Source organism: Sminthopsis crassicaudata, chromosome 3 (genome assembly GCF_048593235.1).
Source record: "Sminthopsis crassicaudata isolate SCR6 chromosome 3, ASM4859323v1, whole genome shotgun sequence".
Taxonomy (NCBI): domain Eukaryota; kingdom Metazoa; phylum Chordata; class Mammalia; order Dasyuromorphia; family Dasyuridae; genus Sminthopsis; species Sminthopsis crassicaudata.
This window is the reverse complement of record NC_133619.1, coordinates 41,315,580-41,335,687: the sequence shown is the minus strand read 5'-3', so window position 1 is coordinate 41,335,687 and position 20,108 is coordinate 41,315,580. Positions and strand designations below refer to the sequence as shown.

The 20,108-nt window shown below is 39.4% G+C and overlaps 2 protein-coding genes across 5 annotated transcripts in view; one reads left to right on the top strand and one right to left on the bottom strand.

Moving 5' to 3' along the window:
- The window catches only part of MED12L (mediator complex subunit 12L), a 560,363-nt gene that overhangs the window by 14,121 nt on the left and 526,134 nt on the right, over positions 1-20,108 (top strand). For all 4 annotated transcript variants that reach the window (XM_074298321.1, XM_074298320.1, XM_074298318.1 and 1 more), the window contains one exon: positions 4,688-4,868. The gene's annotated coding sequence lies outside the window, so the exon portion shown is untranslated. The remainder of the gene's footprint in view (positions 1-4,687; positions 4,869-20,108) is intronic.
- The window catches only part of CLRN1 (clarin 1), a 45,719-nt gene that overhangs the window by 3,211 nt on the left and 22,400 nt on the right, over positions 1-20,108 (bottom strand). Inside the window, exon 2 of the mRNA XM_074298334.1 lies at positions 10,977-11,156. Within this exon, the coding sequence (XP_074154435.1) occupies positions 10,977-11,156 (180 nt within the window). The remainder of the gene's footprint in view (positions 1-10,976; positions 11,157-20,108) is intronic.

Sequence of the window (20,108 nt, the reverse complement as noted above, 5' to 3'; positions counted from 1 at the left end):
ATTTTTCTCAGACATGATGGGAGGATGGAGTCAAAGAGTACAGGAGACGGTGTTGTACCGCTTTCTATTCCTAACCCAGCAATCAGCTAGAGAGCATCCAGAGGAGTCAACCAGAGTGATAAAGGGCTTCAGACTCATACTCTAGGAGCATGAATTGGAAGAAGTAGGGGTGTTGAGCCTGGAGAAGTGTAGAGTGTATACATGTGTGGGAAGGAAGCATATGAAGACCTGTTGCATGGAAGAGGGATTGAGCTAATTCTGATTGGCCCCAGAGAGAAGAACTAGGAGCAATGGGTATGGGGGAGGTAATTTAGGCTTGATGTCAGGAGAAACTTCCTAACTATGAGAGCCAAAGTGGAATGGGACTCTATGGGAAATGGAAGGTTCCTGCTTATTGGGGCCATTGAGCAAAAACTAGATACAGTGTCAAATAAAGGAATTCTTTTTCATGTATGAATTGGACTGGAGAGCCACAGAAATTTCTGCTAACTCTGAAATTTGGTGATTCTCTGAACTTGGTAATTGTTTAATTCAAAGCCTGGGGATGGTGGGAGAGTGTATAAAAAGTAGAATGGTCTGGATTCCAATGGTTTGGGGAAAAATAGGGGTCCTTTGTCCAATTTGTCTCAAATTTTATAGAGTCTCACCTCCAGAAAGCATTTATCAATCAACCAAATCATAAAGTATTCTATAAATATCAAGTATGTACCCAAGCACTGTCTTAGGACTGAAGAGACAATGAGATTATCTGTACATGCGATGAACTTAGATTCTAAAGGGGGAGACATATATGTATGTATATTGATGTATACATGTGTGTATGTATATGTGCATATTTGATATAGTTAATAAATACATTCAATAAAGTCTTGCTTGGTATAGGATAATAGACTAAGTACTAGGGGAAAGAGACTAAATTTGGATAAGATTAGATCACTAACCTGGAAGTCAGGGAAATAAAGGGAAAATATCTATGGTTGAGGTCTGACTTTTTTTTTCTCTACCAATGATAGTCATGGGGGCTTAGATCAAGGGCAGAGGTGCCAAAGGCAGCATGCAAATTCATTTATAGTGGTCGGTCTTGGGCAGAAGTATCAAATAATACCCCCATTTCTCTTCCCTAAACCCTAGGTCATCACTTCGGAAATAAATATAATTATATATATTCATATATATATATATATATATATATATACATATATATATATATGTATATATATATATATATATATACATACAATATGCCAAAAAAACCCAAAAAATAAATAAAGGTTATTGTTTCCCTACACTCCATAAAATTCAAAGTAAATAGAGGCATAAACTGTTGATTTCCTAGATTGAAGGCCCATTCTCCAACAGAAGGGATCTTTTGCTTCATTTTTCTTGAACCTGCCATGCTTTGAAGGCTGAATTATAGGATTATAAAGGTAGAACTAATAGACATCTCAGGGATCACCCGGTCCAACTACCTCAATTGAGACCCAGAGACTTTACGGATCTTACTTAAGCTCACACAGACTGGGTGGCAGAAACTGGGATTTAAAGCCAGGGAATGACTACAAATCCATAAGAAGCTGCTGGGGGTTGCTGAATTACAGTCACTACTTGGCAACATCCAGCGTCTTTGGATAAATATTTATCTGTTTTTAGGAAGCTAAGCAGTGTCCTAGGTCACACTGGAGGTGGAATCATCCCTGATTCTTGTCATTAATGTTGAGTATATCAGATTTGACTTTGGGATATTGCCATGATTCTTTTGGGTCACATCATTATCATCATCTTACAGATGAGGAAACTGAGGCAGGCCATGAACTGACTCCCTAGAGTGTCTGAGGCTGGTCTTCCTGAATCGAAGTTGAGCCCTCTACGCATGGCACCATCCATCTGTAACAACATCCATATCCACTTTTGTATTTCCTTGTGTTCTATTTTATTGATGCTCCTTGTTTTTAACCACGCATTTATTTCTAAGTAAAGGCTCCCTGCCCAAAGAGCCTTTCCCTTATAACAAAAAAAAAAAAAAAAAAAAAAAAAAAAAAAAAAAAAAGAGAAAGACAAGCAGTTTGGGAAAACAACCCACAAACACCATGACCACAGCTCACAGTGTGTGGAGCATCCCCATAGTTGACTGCCTTTGCAATGAAGGGAGGCACTCAGCAGGTGCTCACTGAGCCCTCACATCTACCAGCAGGAACAACACATACGTTCTGCTCTTCTGGCAATTGCTCAGACATCTAGAATTGGAAACCCTTGCTCTGGTGTCTGAAAAAAAAAGCAGGCTTGAGTTGGTGGCGGACCGATTTAGTTGCCACCTACAGCATTTCAGCTTTTCTCCACTGTCTGGGGAAATATTAGGAATCCTGTGGGTGGTCCCACCCTCAGATCCCCGGCTATGGGGGAATTGAGAGTCGGGTGGGTCTCCATCACTGTGGGCCTGGAATAGAGAGGAGATCGTGTCTCAAGCACTGCGTACGTGACCAAACATGCCATTAATCCTGCTTAGTTTATTTTTGAAATGCCAATCCAAGGACCATTTTGATCATCATTGTTCAGTCGGGGGCAGAGGCGAGATTCAATCCCAGGCTTTTCCCGACATCGATCCAGCCCTCTTGCCCCTTGTCATTCAACTTTCCTCCCTACCATGATAAATGCCTTGGCTGGAGAAAGAAATATCTGCCCGTGGTGAGCTCTGATTTTCAGTAAAATTATGCAGAAATCTCTTGAAAAATCAGTCACTGAAGATTATGTAGTCAACGGAGAATTCCAAAAATGGAAGATGTTATCTCCTCCTGGGGCTTCATTTCAAATGATTGATGGCTGCCATATCTATACATGCAGACAATGAGCAATGGGGGGAAAAGAGAGAGAAAGGGGGTTCATTTCTCTGAACTCTGCAAAAACAGGTAGAGGGCAGCAAGTGCCTTTGCTGTGGGTACCCAAGAAGGCTGCAGTCAGGGAGGAAGGACAGTGGGTTTGAGTCTTGCCTTTGTTTAGGAAAAGAAGAGCTCATACAGATATATTTAAATCAAAGCAGCAGCTACCACTTGGCATTAGGAAGACGGAACAGCTCCATGTAGAAGAATGTTAAGATTAAAAGGCAATTTTTCTAAGTTGATGAGATTGTGGGAAAAATAGAGGGTCTGATTTTAGGAGGAAATATTCAGGGCCATACAAATAGTATACAGGGGAAGGAAATTCACACTGCAGCTAAGGCATGGGGAAGGATTAACTTTCTATAATTTTGACAAAAAAGATATGGGTCCATAATGATAAACATAAATGTAATTCAATGAAATTTTAAAAAATTGTTAAATCCCTACCATGTAAAAGTCCATATACTGAAAAATGGCAGACTCTAAGCTTTCATAAAGTTTACATTCCACCTAGGGGATACAACATTAAAGACAATGAGATATAATAACTAAAAAATTAGAATTGGAGTTGGAAAAATCTTATCTGTTGCTTATCTGTTATTTTATAAGTTGTGTGAGTACAGAGACCAGGCAGCTTGGTGGTGTAGCAGATAAAGAATGGGATTTGGGCTTAGAAAGGCCTAAATGCAGATTTTGTGCTGTGACTCTGGGCAAGTCATTTAACCCTGTTTATTTCCTTTTCCTCATCTGTAAAATGAACTAGAGAAGGAAATAGCAAAACCAAGAAGACCTCAAAAGGGGGTCACAGAGTCAGACATGACTTTCAATCACAGTTTTCTCATCTGTAGAATGGGAATAACAATAATACCTACCTTCTATGAGGATCAAATGAGTTAATACAAGTATTTGCAAACTTCAAAGTGCTATATAAATTCTAGCCATTAGAATTTCTTAATATTTGGTTCCATAATCTGTAAAATGGGAGTGTTTAGATTCAAAGAGAATAATATATGTAAAGGGTTTTACAGACTCTGAAACACTGTATAAATAACAATGTGATTCAAATATGTTATACAGGACATATCCAATAGGAATTATGGTGAACAGAGATTTATCTTACTCATTTCCATCTTTCAGGACTGGGGTCTTAACAAGCATAGAAGGAAAGGATGCATCACAAATTAATAATAGCAAAATATTAACTTCTCTCAGAATAAAAATGAGCTACAAAATGAATATTAAAATAGGGAAATGATACTTTCAGTTTTAGCAATCAGGGAAGATTTCATTGAAGAGACAGCGGCTGAGGTGATCCTCGAAGGAAAAGGAGGACTGAGGGAGTGCCTTTTGGGCAATGGAGATGACCAGTTTGGCTAAACGGGAGTGATTAAAGGGGAGTTGTATGATACGAGACTGGAAGGATGTCGCGGGAAGCTTTAATTGTGACTGGTAAAAAGTTAGCAAAACATCTAAAGATAGTCCATAGAATCACTGACTTTTCAAGCTGGAAAGGGGACCTTGGGGATTAGCTAATCCCATCCCTTTAATATAGATGGCTGGAAGAAAATGATTTTAGTGCCCTTTCTGAAATCCAGCACCCGTAGCCTGGAACTGTCAGTCTCTCACCCTGTAATTGTGCCTCATCTCCAAGCATGAAATCCCTTCTCACCTTCCCGGGCCCACTTCAGGCTCGAGGGCTTCCCATCTCTTCTGCTAAAAGCTCTTTCTCAGCAAGGACACCTCGGAGCTGCTTCTTGTTTGTGATTTCGCCCCATTTTAATCTATCTTTTCTCCGGCTGCTCTCTGGTTACTAGGCGCTGCCCTTCCTTGTCTGCCAAGCACATGAGGCCTCCTGTTATCCACCCTTCCCAGGAAGGCCCCAGAGGAAAGTGAGATGCAAATCTTGGCCCCTAAAAACACTAAAACAGCCGTCTAGGATCGCAGACTCATGCTACCGAAGCCGGCTTATTACAGACAGCACCATTGACACAAAAGGTGAGCTTTCTTTTCAAGGGCCTTATTTTCTTGTATCCTTATTGCTTAATTACATTGGGAGCACATTCAACATTAACTATACAAGTGACAACAGCATCCATTTGGGGGGAACTTGTATTTGATTTGTTTTGTTCGTATTTGTTCTCAACAGTATTTTAATCTGGTTCTTTTTTCTGAAGAGTATTTTATTTTCCCAATTTCATGTAAAGATAGTTTTCAACATTCATTTTTATAAGATTTTGAATTCCCATTTTTTCATCCCTTCTTCCCTTCCCTCTCCCCAAGATAGCAAGCAATCTGATGTAAGTTACACATGTACAATAAATATTTCCATATTAGTCATGACGTGAAAGAAAAATCATGACAAAAGGGAAAACCCACGAGAAAAAAAAAAGCGAACAATACAAAAATGAAAATAGTGTGCTTCAATCCATAGTTCAGTCTCCATAGTTCTTTCTCTGGATGCGAATGGCATTTTCTATCCCAAGTCTATTGGTACTGTCTTGGATCACTGTATTGCTGAGAAGAGCTAAGTCTGTCATAGCCGATTGGCACATAATCTAGTTGTTACTGTATATAATAAATAGCATCCATTTTTAAAGGATGATAGGGACCATATTCCTCCAGATCTGGGAACAAAGCATGCTATAGTGGACTGAGGCTCACTCCTGGCAGATTCACCTTTTGTCTCTGTTTTACCTGTGGGCTCTTGCCCTCCCCCCCCCCCCCCCCCCCCCCCCCCGCCCCGCAATATTTGATAATAAATGACAAGTGAGTTGTTGTGGGTGGAGCTGATTACTCTAAGAAAATCACAGATCCAGAAACCACTATCTCTACTCCACCCCAAACAAGTGCAGCCGCCACATCTTAAACAGTTTGGCTAGGTTACAGTGAAGTCCTCTTCTGTTGTTAATTGTGGTGTGAAGGTGAAGGTGATAATTTCTTGATGCTTATGTTAATCACCCAGAGATTTGACTGCTCTTTTATCAGCCTGGAATGGCTCTGAGTGTGAGCTGGGGATGGATCCGTCTTCAGAAGACCAGCCAAGTGATTTTCTCAGGCAGTCCATCAACAAGTAGTTAGTAAAAGTCTACTGTCTACCTCCTGACTGAGAAAGGGTGGATTCAAGATAAAGGGTCACATCTTTGGACATGAAATTGTGGGGTTTATCATGCTCAATTGTGTGCATTTATTATGAGGGTTTTGTTTCCATTTTTTTGTTTGTCTCAAATTTGAGATGGGGTAATCAGAATGGAGAGAAAATAAATGCTTATTAATTGGAACATGAAATAAAATATAAAACACACCTCCTATGTGTTAGGTAATGTGCTAGGTGTTGGAGTTTAGAGAGGCTTATTAAAATATTAGTATCAAAATAATATAAATAAATATTATTATAAAATCCAGGTGATGGATTTATGGGCCATGGCTCTTTGAGAGACTCTACAACAGATTGAGAGCTACGTTATTAGAGGAAGGATCCACGCTTGTGGAACTCTTTCATTGTCCTGAAATATGTTTTATGAGAAGTTTTGGTTTGTTTATTTGATTGGAATTTTATTTTCATGAGGAAGAAATTCATTCCACCCACTCGCCTACTCTGAAAATTTGAATGAATGAATTGGGATAGCTAGGAGGCACAGTGGGTAGAGCCTGGAATCTGGAAAACCTGAATGAATGAATGAAAAAGCATTTATTTAGCTCAAAACACACACACAAAACAAAGATAACTCTAGCCCTGGGGCTTTTATGTGCTAATGGAACAGAACACAAAGGGATAGGGAAGAGCACTTTGGTTTGAAAAGCTGCTTGGTGAGTGGGGCCATCCCATTCAGGAGCAATGGCAGAATTAATATGATATTTCAGGGTTCTAGAGTTAGAGGTTAGAACCAGGAGGGATAGGATGCCATGAGAGAGGTAAAGGGATAATGAGGATAGATCAACACTAAGGTAGAGTATAGCTGGAGGCTTTTTCTGAAACTGTGAGTTCACCAGGATAGAAATTTCTCCAGGGTGGGAAGGAGACCATCAGACTGATGATGATGAAGGATGATAAGTAGCGTTTATATAGCCCTTTAAAGTTTGCAAAGACTAGTACATATGTTATTTCAGTTGATCCTAGGAGGTAAGTACTATTATTACCCCATTTTACAGATGAGGTTAACAGAGATTGAAAAAAACTTAAGTGATTTACCAGGAGTTACATAGCTAGTAAGTGTTGGAGGCAGAATTTAAATTTAACCCGTTAACTTCAAGTTCAACACTCTATCCATTATTCTCTGGATGCCTCCTTGTGAGTGAGTGGAAGGCAAAAGCAAGGAGTTTTTCTGAAATCGTGGTCTCTTAGACATATTCTTAGGGCAGCTAAGTGGCCAAATCTGAAGTCAGGATGACTCTGGGCAAACCAATACACTCTGTTTGCCTCAGTTTCCTCATCTGTAAAATGAGCTGGAGAAGGAAATGACAAATTAGTCCAGTATCTCTGCCAAGAAAATTCCAAATGGGGTCATGAGGAGTTGTGTGACTGAATAACAGAGTTGCCCAGTGTATTAAAATAATAAATTATATCAAAATAAAATAATAAATATGTTCTGGGTCACATGGCTAGTACACATTATGGGCAGGACTTGAACCCAGCTCTTTGTGATTTCTTGGTGGACTCTCTCTCCACTAGACTACACTGCTTCTTATATGTTTGTGTGTTTGCATTTGTGTGGGTTTGCATATGTATGTTTATCATGTGCAAAGGTGATAATCATAAATGTAACTCAAGGTAAACTAGATTTTTGCCAGTGTTCATGTCATACCCTACGTGGTCTGAATAGGTGAATTTCATATCATTATGAAAATGTATTTATCAAGTCCTTAATAGAGAGTGGTCCTGTACAAAAGGAATTAACTCCTCCCTGCCCGCTAGGGATGAAAATCAGCAGCTCCAGACTGTGGTCTCCCGAGGGCTGCTGGGCACCTTCCTGGGCATTGAATAATCTTTGCCTGCTGAGGTGCCCCTACCCCACCCTGAGAGGGCCCTGGCTGGCCTGGCCCTGGGAGTGTGGGACTCAGCACGTAGGCCCCAGAGCTCAGGGCACCCCTGGCTGTGAATTCTGGGCTCGCAGCACCCCACAGGGTGCCACGAAGCATCAGGGAGCTCAGATGTGATGATGATGATGATTATGAACAGCAGGGGCCTGTCTGGAGGATCATCTCCTCTGCTCATGAATATGCAGCTGATTTCTTTGCTCACAGAGGCCACCTTCTCACAGAGCTGTTTCTGCCGGGAAATTTGGAGAGTTTCTTACCCACTGACTTGGGCGCGCATGTGGTGGGGGAGTATTGTGCATGGGGCCAGTTCATGGCAGATGGGCCCTCACCTTTGGGAGCCAGGGAAACCTGGCCTGAAATCCTGCCTGTGACATGTAGTGGTTGTGACTTCCTGGATTTTGCCTCTGTCTGGAAAGGAAGGAGGGAAGGAGGGAAGGAAAGAAGGAAGGAAGGAAAGAAGAAAGGAAGGAAGGAAAGAAGGAAGGAAGGAAGGGAAGGAAGGAAGGAAGGAAGGAAGGAAGGAAGGAAGGAAGGAAGGAAGGAAGGAAGGAAGGAAGGAAGGAAGGAAGGAAGGAAAGAAAGAAGGAAGGAAAGAAGGAAAGGAAGGAGGAAGGAAGGAAAGAAGGAAGGAAGGAAGGAAGGAAGGAAGGAAGGAAGGAAGGAAGGAAGGAAGGAAGGAAGGAAGGAAAGAAGGAAAGAAGGAAGGAAAGAAGGAAGGAAGGAGGAAGGAAGGAAAGGAGGAAGGAAGGAAGGGAGGAAGGGAGGAAGGGAGGAAGAGAGGAAGGGAGGAAGGAAGGAAGGAAAGAAGGAAGGGAGGAAGGAAGGAAGGAAAGAAGGAAGGGAGGAAGGGAGGAAGGGAGGAAGGGAGGGAAGAAGGAAGAAGAGAGGAAGGGAGGGAAGAAGGAAGAAGGGAGGAAGGGAGGGAAGAAGGAAGAAGGGAAGAAGGAAAGATTCAAGGATTGAAGGCAGGTAGGTAGGAAGAAAGAGAAAGAAGAGAAGTAGGGAGAAAAGGAAAGAAAGGAGGGAAGGAACAAAGGGAAGGAGAGAAGGAGGGAAGGAAGGAGACAGAAGGAAGAAAGGGAAGGAAAGGAGGAAAGAAGGCGGAAAGAATGAAGGAATCAATGAATAAACGAACAGACAAAGGAAGGAAAGGAGGGAACCAAGAATTTATTATGTACCTACTATATGCCAGCCAGCATTTTTTAAAGAAACATTTTATTTAAAGTTTTGAGTTGCAAATTCTATTTCTCCCTCCCCTTCCTCCTCTTTGAGATGGTAAGCAATCAGATAGAGATTGTACATATTGTGCTAAGCATTTTTACAAATAGTACTCCATTTCCTTGGGATTTTTTTCATCTTTAAATCTGATTTCTAAAATCAGTAAACTGACTTTGAAATGTCACTTTGAAGCGTAACCTATAATTCTTTATCCTGTGGAATTTCTTCTTTCTGATTCACTCAAGGGACTAATTCTCCTCCCATATAAAGATCACTTGGACTGACTAGATCTTTTACAGTTGATTTGACACTTCCTTTTTTGATTTCTTTTCTGTGATTAGGTCCCAGGCTTCTGGCAACACTCTCTTGAATAAGTATATATGGATTCTATACAAAATGAATATAAAGCCCCTGGGGAAATCAGGACAGCCTCCATGAAAGCCAGAATTTCATAATGACCATAATGATATCTAGTATTTATATAGCCCTCTAAGGTTTGCTAGGCACTTTGCATGTGTCATATCACTTGAACCTTGCAACAGTGTAGTGAGATAGATGCTACTATTATCCCCTATTGTATAGATGTAAGAACTAAGCCTGATTGTGTTTAAGTCGCTCACCCAGGATCACCCACAACTTGTATCTGAAACAGGATTTGAATTCAAGCCTTTCCTCCGATTTAGAATTCTATCTACTAAGTCACCTAGCTGCCTAAGCTTTGTGCATCAAAGAGCATTTTATCTAAGTGTTAAAGGGTGCCAAGGATTCTAAGAAGCAGAAGCAAGAAGGGACGCCCAAGATGGAATGAGGTGTGTGTGTGGGGGGGACCCAGAATATGCTAATATTACTAGATCATATCCAATGTGGAGGGAGTAATAAACAGGTAAGAAGACTGGAAAGGGAGTGAGGGCTCAGGTGGAGGAAGGTTTTAAAAACCAAAGATGGAATTCACATTTGAATCGAGGGATAGTAGGGAATTACTGGAATTTAGTTAATGAGGAGGATAATATGATTTGTGCTTGAGGAAAACCACTTTTGTGGCTATGTAGAAGATGGATTAGAAGGAGGTTGTGAAAGGATGTTTGAGACAAGTTGATAAATCAGGGGACCATTGCAATCATCCAGGTGAGAGGCAGTGAAGGTCTCTAAGCCACTTATCTCAGACACTTACTAGCTGTGTGAACCTGGGCAAGTCACTTAACCTTGTTTGCCTCAGTTTCCTCATCTGTAAAATGAGCTGGAGAAGGAAATGGTGAATCATTCTAATATCTCTGCCCCAAATGGAGTCACCAAAAATCAGGATATATCTAAAAATAACTGAAATGAATTGAACTCTGAACTAGAGTGATGGCTGTTACGGTGAGGAGGGGTGTAGTAAAACAGCGTCAGGGAAATAAACAACAGAAAACAATGGGGGAAACCCCCACTGGATTTGGATTCAAAGGACTTGGGTTCAAACCATATCACTTAACCTCTCTGGCTGTGTCTTCATTTATTATATTAGGGGATTGGCTCTAAATTTCTGATTCTGTGCTCTGTGATTCTCTGACCAACTCTACATTATACAACTAGTAGGGAGCCAAAGTCAAAAAACCTGATCTCCTGACTCTCCATTCATTGATCTTTCTATGTCATAGTGCCTCGTTTGGTGTTGGTTTTATAGTAGGTATTCAATAAAGATCATTGATTCTCAGGGCCCGAGTTTAGGCTTCCTAAATATATATCTAGTGTAAACTTACCTAAAGTAGCTCTAACCTTGAATACGGCATTGCCTCTTAAAACTAAGCTTGTCTTTTAATGGAAAGCAGAAAGGCAGATTTGTCTATGAAGCTAGAACGTAGTACTTACATGAAATGAAGCTCCAGAGATACAATCCAAGTGGACCAAGAAGAGTTTCATAGGGCTTGCCAAAAGCATTGTACATGAAAAAGGCCGTGCCCGCCATTGTCAACACAATAAGGATTGTTGAGAAGAGAATGATATTCACATGGATGCTCACTGGGATGACTTTGACCAAATCTGGAAAAACTGAATATTGAGAAGAACACAAAGAATTGGAAAAAACTCTTTATTTTTGATAGACTAAAAATAGAACTCTTTGTAAAAATCCTTCCTCTCCCTTCTTCCTTTTGAGTACCATTAGAGCTCTTTGGAGCTTGTACAAGACACTCCATCTCTCGACTCTGTGTATTTTCATTGGCTGTTCCCAATTCCTGCAACTCTCTCCCTCTACTCATTTGCCTCTTGACTTCCCTGGCTTTTTTCATCAAGTCTCAGCTAAAGTCCCATCTTTGGCAAAAAAAACCTTTTTTAGTCCTTCTTAGCGATTAAGGGAAGAAAGGAGATATGGGACTAGTGCTTTGGAGTCTGTGTTTGGGGGTGGTGGTAAAGATTTCAGTTTGAGATTAGCTCTGATTTATTCTATATATGTTTTGTTTGTATATAGTTGTTTGTATGTCTTCTCCATTAAATGAGATATTTTAAAACTTTTTATTTTCAAAACATATGCACACATAGTTTTCAACATTCACCCTTGCAACATGTTGTATTCCAAATTGTTTCTCCCCACTCCCTCCCCTAGACAGAAAGTAATTCAATGTATGTAAAATATCAGCAATTCTTCTATACTATATATTTCCACATTTATCATGCTGTGCAAGAAAAATCAGATCAAAAAGGGGAAAAGTGAGAAAGAAAACAAAAAGTAAGCAAACAACAACAAAAATGGTGAAAATACTATGTTGTGAACCACACTCAGTTCCCACAGTCCTCTCTGAGTGCAGATGGCTCTCTCCATCACAAGACCATTGGAACTGGCCTGAATCACCTCGCTGATAAAAAGAGCCACGATGAGATAATATTTATCCAGACAGCATCTGGAACATAATAGATGATTATCAGATGTGTCTTCTGTTCCCTCTCTTCTCCTTTCGTCTCCTGCTCCCTTCCCTTTCCTTCTCTTTCCTTTCTTTCCTTTTCTTCCCTTGTTTCTTTCCTTTCCTCTTCCCTTCCTCTGTCTCTCCTTCAATCCCTTTATAGAACATGAGTTCCTTGAGGGTAAGGAAATACCTTTCTTTGCATATACCTTTCTTTGTATCCTCAGAGCTCTTGGCACATAGTAAATGACCAATAAGTTCTTATTGAGTCGACTTCAAATAAATATTTGTACAATTTAATTGTAATTGTAAGCAGACTTATAAAAATAATTAACAACAAATAGTTTGAAGGATCTCATCATAATGGCAAGGAATTGGAAACTGGGTGGTTGCCCATAAATCAAGGAATGCCTGAATAAGTTATGACATATAAATATAATGGAATACTGTAGTTCTATAAGACACAATAAGGAGGCTGATTTCAGAAAAGCCTGGCAAGACTTAGATGAACTGATGCTGACTGAAGTGAGCAGAACCAGGAGAACTCTGTGCACAGTAACATAAGATTATGTGCTGATCAGCTATGATAGATTTAGCTCTTCTCAGCAATAGTCATCCAAGACAATTCTAATAGACTCAGATGAAAAATGCCATCCACGTCTAAGAGAAAGAACTATGGAGACTGAATGAGGATCAAAACATTCTATTTTCATTTTTTTTGCTTGCTTTTTTTTCTCATAATTTTTCTCTTTTGTTATAATTTTTCTTTCACAACATGACTAATATGGAAATATATTTAAAATTATTATACATGTATAAATCTATATCAGATTGCTTGCTGTCTTGGGAAGATGGGAAGCAAGGGAGGGAGGGAGAAAAAAATGGAATTCAAAATTTTACAAAAATGAATGTTGAAAACTATATATGAATTTGGAAACATAAAATATTAAAAGCAAAAAGAAAGAAAACTATGTATGTATTTGAATAAAATATATTGAAATTTTAAAAAAATAAACAATAATTCAGCCCTGAAAATTTGCAAATACCATTAGAAGAAAAACTTTGAGGGAAAAGATCTGACCTCTAACATACCTTATGTAAATAAATAATTGCTCCCTTTCCCATCTCAGTCACTATGTGTGATGATGAAATTTTTAATGGCATTTCTCAGTAGTTCACTTTATTTTCTAAAATTAAAATTCTGGCTTAAGCTCTTAATATTATTTCCAGTATATTGCTATTCAAACATTAAAGGTAGGTTTGAGCTTTCCCTAAGGCCTAGAAAAACACATTTCTTGACTATACTTAGAGTGCAAGAAGTCTTTAACATCTGTCAGTATTTTTTATGTGACATGAATCTATGGAAAATCAATTTCTGTGATTGAGAAAAGAATACTTTAATTTTTTCTAGCTAGGAGAAATAATAAATTAATTCCTAATTTTTATATTCATGGCGAGATTTAATTGTTAGCAGATATAAGATAATGAGTGACCAACCAAAAATCATTCCTTGACCTGACAAGAATGCATATGACATCATGAAGGTTGTTAAAACTATTCATAGAATATTGGGTATGTCCTTATTGTATAAGTAATTAATTGATTTTTTTTTTAAAAGCAACTGAAACATAGATCCTTATCATCAATGAATAGTGAAGATATCTGTTCAGTTCATAGGGAATCATCTCTTGATTTATCATTGTGTTAATGAGACTAAAGTTGCATGGTCTTGAATCCCACCTGAACCAGTTGCCATGACTTTGTTCCATCATCCAATACTGTCTCTGTCACCCATTTCTCAAGTACATATTATTGCTTATAAGAAGAACTAGGTAAGGATGGAGATATGGATGGAGTAGTGAAAATCCAATCTCACTGCTGGGAAGTCTTGTATTCTTATGGAGAAGAGAAATGTGAACAAGGGAATAATACAATGAGATGGATTTGGAACTGGTTGAATGGCAAAGACCCTCACGAGAAACCATGAGTGATTGGATGACACTTTGGAAGGAGATTTCCAGTGGAGAGTTGTGCTTGACCCTGTGCTGGTCCTAAATTATCAATCCTAGATCAAGGAGCCTCTTTTGCAATTTACAGATGACACAAGATTGGAGTGTATGGCTAGCTAATACATTGGATGACCAAGTCAGGATCCAAAAAGGTCTTGATGGGATAGACTAGAAGTCAGATTGAAAAAAAATGAAATTTAATATGTTTAATTATAAATGCAAGATGAGGACCAGTTAATCATATGTTACTTTAGGCTTTTTCTTCTATCAACCCATGGAAAGGATTGGTAAGGCTGCTTCTGGCAACAGGCAAGGAAGAAATGATCCGGAGCATGTGGAGGTTTTCTCTGTTTCCTGGCAGTTCACTCCATGGTGGCAAAAAGCTTTTTATTCAACTGCCTAGCTAGTGTGTGCTAATATGCTGTGCATACAAAAAGCAAGAACAAATGAAATCTCTCTCTTCCCTGGTGACTTGGAATGTTGTGAGCTGCTTGGTCTGAGGACCTGTCCCCTACTTGGTCACCTTCAAGCCTTGCACACCTTGCTGTTATGTAACCTTTTGTCTCTATTGAGTTTATTCTTTCCTGACATTCAGAGAATGAGTATTAGAGACAGAATATTAGCTTCAAAAGACTTGAAGAATCACCCAGTGTCTGATAACCAGAGCCCATGGTTCATAGCTACCGCAGCCAAAGTCAAGGGGCTGCCTGAATGGCTTAGCCCATCACTGAACCAACCCAGCACCTGATACAACTTGCTCTCCAAGCAAAGAAGTGATTTATCCATCAGGCATACTAAACCAAGAAGGGAAATTGGTAGGGAAAATGGAGGTAGTTACTTCTTGAAAGGTGAATCCACTCTTTTTAAGTGTGACTCCCGCCAGTACAAGAAGAGTTGGGATGTCTCAATTCTCCTTGCACCGGAAGATTGGGTGCCCAGAGTTTGGCTACTGCATCTCCCTTCAAGGTTCTTAGGATAATTTTAAGGGATTGTCTGGGTTTCTCTAGTATATTTGCTCATGAACCCTTATTCGGAATATTTTCCCCAATGACATTGCCAATTAATATTTCCCCAATATCACTAATAACCAATTAATATAAATTAGCTTCTATCAAAGGATATTTATTAAGAAAGTATAGCAAAGACTGAACAGGAAGTTCCCCTCTCTAACAAATACTCAAAACACCGAGACATATTCTTGTCTACCTGAAGAGAGTGGATTCACACTTACAGTAGTGACTTCCAACATCTCCTAATTCACTTTAGAGTGTGACATAGCCAATGGATTAGTCATTCCCTTGATTGTAGACTGCTGGGCTAAGTCAAGCAAGGTGACCTCTCACTGGCTTTGACTGTCCTCACTCTGAGATTCCATGATTCTTTTTTTTTTTCTTTTGGAAATGCAATTGGGATTACGTGACTTGCCCAGGGTCATACAAGTGGTAAGTGCTAAGAGTGAATTCAGGTCCTCTTGACCTCAGGGCTGGTGCTCTAGCCACTATATCATCCAGCTGCCCCTCTGTGATTCTTTTAAAAAAATCAAATGGGTTCTATGAATTTAACACTAATATCTGTATTTTCTTATATCTGTTCTCTGAGATATTACATCTTCTAACCCTTTTCAGAGTAATGGCTCACCTGGGGCCATCATTGCCATCTAGTAGGAGGTTCAGTATGCTAGCTCAGCTTCGGGTATGCTATCCATTCCTGAATTCATTGATCCTCACCAACTCTCTATCCATAGACAAAGCACTGACTTAATTTGTTCCCTATAGCCCCACTCCTAATTTCTAGGAGTATATGATTTCTGAAACAGGACCAGTGATTTAGTGTAGAATTCTCATGCTGGGATAGCTATTTATCCTGTACAGATACCTCTATATCTTTCTATCTCTCTGTCTCTGTCTCTCTCTGTGTTCTCTCTGTCTCTGTCTCTCTCTGTGTTCTCTCTCTCTCTCTCTCTCTCTCTCTCTGTCTCTCTCTCTCTTTCTTCTCTCTCTCTCTCTCTTTCTCCCTCTCTCTGTCTCTCTCTGTCTCTGTCTGTGTTCTCTGTCTATCTGTCTGTCTGTCTGTCTCTCTCTCTCTCTCTCTCTCTCTCTCTCTCTCTCTCTCTCTCTATATATATATATATATATATATATATATATATATATATATATATATATATATATATATATATATATATATGCATACTTATATACCTCCTCCTGGATGATAATGATGATGATGAATTAGGCCATCTGCCCACTAGTAGACATCCTATGCCATAGGAATGATCAGGGATCTCACTCAAATCTGTACAAAAGTTGAGGGTGTGTTGCTAAACTGAAGCAACTTAGATATATATCTGTCTTCTTATCATACAGGAAATGAATAAAGGTGCTTCGAATATATGTTTATATTTGTATTTAATCCTTGTAAAGTTTTCATCGACAGAAAGTTGTACCCCAGGAGACTAATTGCTTCATGTTTTGCTTACTTATCAGCCTGCTACTTTATCTGATGAAAAATACCTGGATATCTAATAACTAGCTAGATATATTAAAACTAATTTGTCTTTTTCTTGACATGCCTTTCTTTAAAGGTCTGAGGCTAAGTGAGGAGTATCCAGAGAAGCCCTGGCAGAAGCCATTGTAGCAAGCCTGGGCTGGGATTTTAGTTTATTTAGATATTTTTGAAACAAGGGTGGGGTAGCTTTTCCTTTTTGTTTAACCTTCAGCCTGTAAAAGGGGCAGAGGACTTGGGGCTTTCTCCATAATCTTTTATTAGCCTGATCATCCCAATCTGGTCTGCTGCTCTAATTATCTGGTGAGCTATCAACAAGTCAAGGGAAGTCATTCTTTCTTTAAAAAGAGTGAATGGCGTCACCACAGCCATATTGTATTTCTCTACGTGGTGCATTTTTTGCCCTTCTGCCTATCAATATGCCCATCTCTTCCTAAAAACAAACACTGCTCTTAACCCAACTTCTCTTTTGAATTATCACTGAGGGAATGTTTTCTTCCTTAGGTACAAGTTTCTAATATAGAAAGAGAGGAGCAGGGGAGCCCCAGAAATATATCTATCACTTGCTTACTAATGGAGTCTGTGACCTGTTTCATCATTGCCTCTGCCTCAGGGGACCTGGGCTAACTCAAGATGGTCCCTGAGGTCTTCTCCCTTGCTTAGAAGCAAACAGTGACATCTAAGTGGCTCACTAGATGGGGGTTGGACTTGAAGTCAGGAAGATTTCATTTAAATGGAGCCTCAGACCGTTATTAGCTGGGTGACTTTTATCCTTTCTGCACCTCAATTTTCTCGGCTATAAAATAGGAATAATAATAGCATCTTCATCAAAGGCTTATTATGAGAGCAAAATGATATAATACTTTGTAAAAATTATGTAATATAATAATATGATCATTATTAATATACTATATAATACTTGTAAAGTAAACCTTAAAACTATATAATGCTGCTGCTTTTGTTAATGGAGACTGCCAGAGAGATTCCCTGTCTCTCAAAATAGATTTACAAGATAATCTATCCAGAATTGAGGATCACTGACCCAGTTCCCAGAATGATAAAAGTAACTTATACAGAAGGAACAGGACAAAAAGACTTGCTGAGACTTAAGTTTTTCCCCCAAGGGCCAAGGATTTGACTAGCTTTTAAACTGTCAAAATGGGAAATATCTCCCATGTCCACTGATGTCAATGAAAAAGGCCAGTCTTCTTGATGATAAGCAAAGACCCTGCTTAGCTACTGCTTTTATAGTCTGGCCTTTAATCAGCCTCCAGGAAAAATTCATTATAATACGGGTCCTTAACTCAAGGGATTCTTAGGCAGATAGAAATACATCAAGGGAATAAGTAGAGTTTGGGAGATGAGCACATGATAGGCAGAAAGGGAAAAAATATGACATACAGGAAAAAAAATATGGCAGCAATGACATTGTTCATCCTTAAAAAAATGAATAACTTCCTTTGGCTTGTAGACCTGCTTGTAGTGGTTCCATGAATCTGGGTGGGAAATATTTATATCTATAAAGATATAGATATAACTTTAACTAATCTCTAACTGAAATTTCGCATTTATGTTGACTATAATTTTTTTAAAAGACATTAATCTGAGAGGGGATTCACAGGCTTCATTAGTTTGCCAAAGGGCTCCATGACACAAAACAGGTCAGGGTCCCCTGTCATATATATATATATATATATATATATATATATATATATATATATATATATATATATATATATATAGAGAGAGAGAGAGAGAGAGAGAGAGAGAGAGAGAGAGAGAGAGAGAGAGAGAAGTATTTTGCGGCCTTGCTGAATCATGTCTGCTTTCATGATTAAGTACTCCTCCATCAAGGTCCAAACCTGATACCACCTGCTCCAACAAGCCATTTTTATTCAGTGCAACTGAAAGTAAAATCTCCTGGAATTCCAATGGTTCATTCTGTTCTATCCTATAATACTTCTCCTACACATCTAGATCCCCATTAGTGTGAATAAGGAATCCAGTCAAGTGGTTCCAAGTAGTCAAACTCTCACAATTCAAAGTAAAATCTATTCATTGATTCCAACTCCATGGAGATAGGCAATATAAAACCAAATAATGCAGTTATTTCATTACTCACACTAATGGGGACTTAAAATGTAATGGCCTAAACCATATTTATTTGAATAACAGTGTTATCTATGCATGAGGTCAGGATCACTCTGGTAGATCTAAATTGATACTCAACTGAGGGGATCCTTATCTGTGAGCTCCTATCTCAAGAGGCTTTATTCTTTAACAATCAATTCACCCATCAATTAAACAGCTATTATGTGCCAGAGCCTGTTGTTGTTCAGTTGTGTCCAACTCTTGTGACTGAATTTGGGGTTTGTTATTTTTAGTGGTTTAGTATTTTCTTATCCACAAAACTGGGGCAACAGGGTTAAGTGACTTGCCACACACAACTAGTAATTCACATTTGAATTAAAAAAGATGGGTCTTCAGACCCAGCATTCTTTGCAATATGGTGTCACCTAGTCTCCTTATTGGGGACTTAGACAATGACAAAAGCAAAGCTGACTTTGCTCTCAAGGTGCATCTATTTCATTAGGGTAGAGAGCAGGGCAGGGACAGAATTTATACAATTAAATACTTGTGGTAATAAAGTCAAGATAATTTTGGAGGGGGATTCTCTAACATCTGAGGGAATATAGAGGTACCTCATGAAGAAAGCATCCCATGGGCTGAGTTTTGAAGGAAATTAGGGATATTAAGAAATTTTAGGAAGTGTATTCCAGGCATCAAGCCCAGAACTCAGAGATGAAATGCAAAAAGAAGGGGATGGGGCAGGAAGCCAGTTTGGCTGGACAGGAGTGTGTATAATATGGGGAGAATATCACAAGACTGGGAAGTTGTGGAAAAGATGAGAAGGATTTAAAATGTCAAGCAGAGGAATCTGGATTGGAGACTCTAGGTCAAGCCTTTTCGAGTAACTCAATGTGGAGGTCATGAAATTATGATTTATTATCAGTAAATGTTTGATTTGTATACCTGTTTTATATATCTATATACCCAAGGTTGCTTAAAAATTCCTCAGGCAAAAAGGGGTCATGAGGGGAAACCTGCCCTAGGTAATAGGGAGAATTCTGTGGGCATAGGGCGGGGAGCACTTGGGCAATTAGATGGAGGAGTATGGATTGGAGAGGGCAGAGGTTAGAGGCAGGGAGACTATAGCATTATCCAAATCCAAGAAGGGTATGAGCCAGGTTGGTGTCTGGGAGAGTAGATTGGATGACATACTTCAGGACAGAAACCTCAGCTTTCCATTCTTCTCCCTTCCCATCCTCTATCTGGCCGATGCACTTAACTGGAAAGAATCCACCTGGGATGCACCGCTGGTCCAGGCTTCTTCACTCCAGCATCCTAATTAGAACCTCAGGGATGAGTGACTCTACCAAACTTCTCAAGTCTGAGTAATTCCCTCTTCCCTACTGCTGGCGCATTTTTCCTTCTGCCTCCTCCAATTGGGATTCAGCTTTCCTCTCTGAAGAAGAAAACTTTTCATCTGCTTCCCCTCCTGCAAATCTTGGTCCCTTTCTAGACCATCT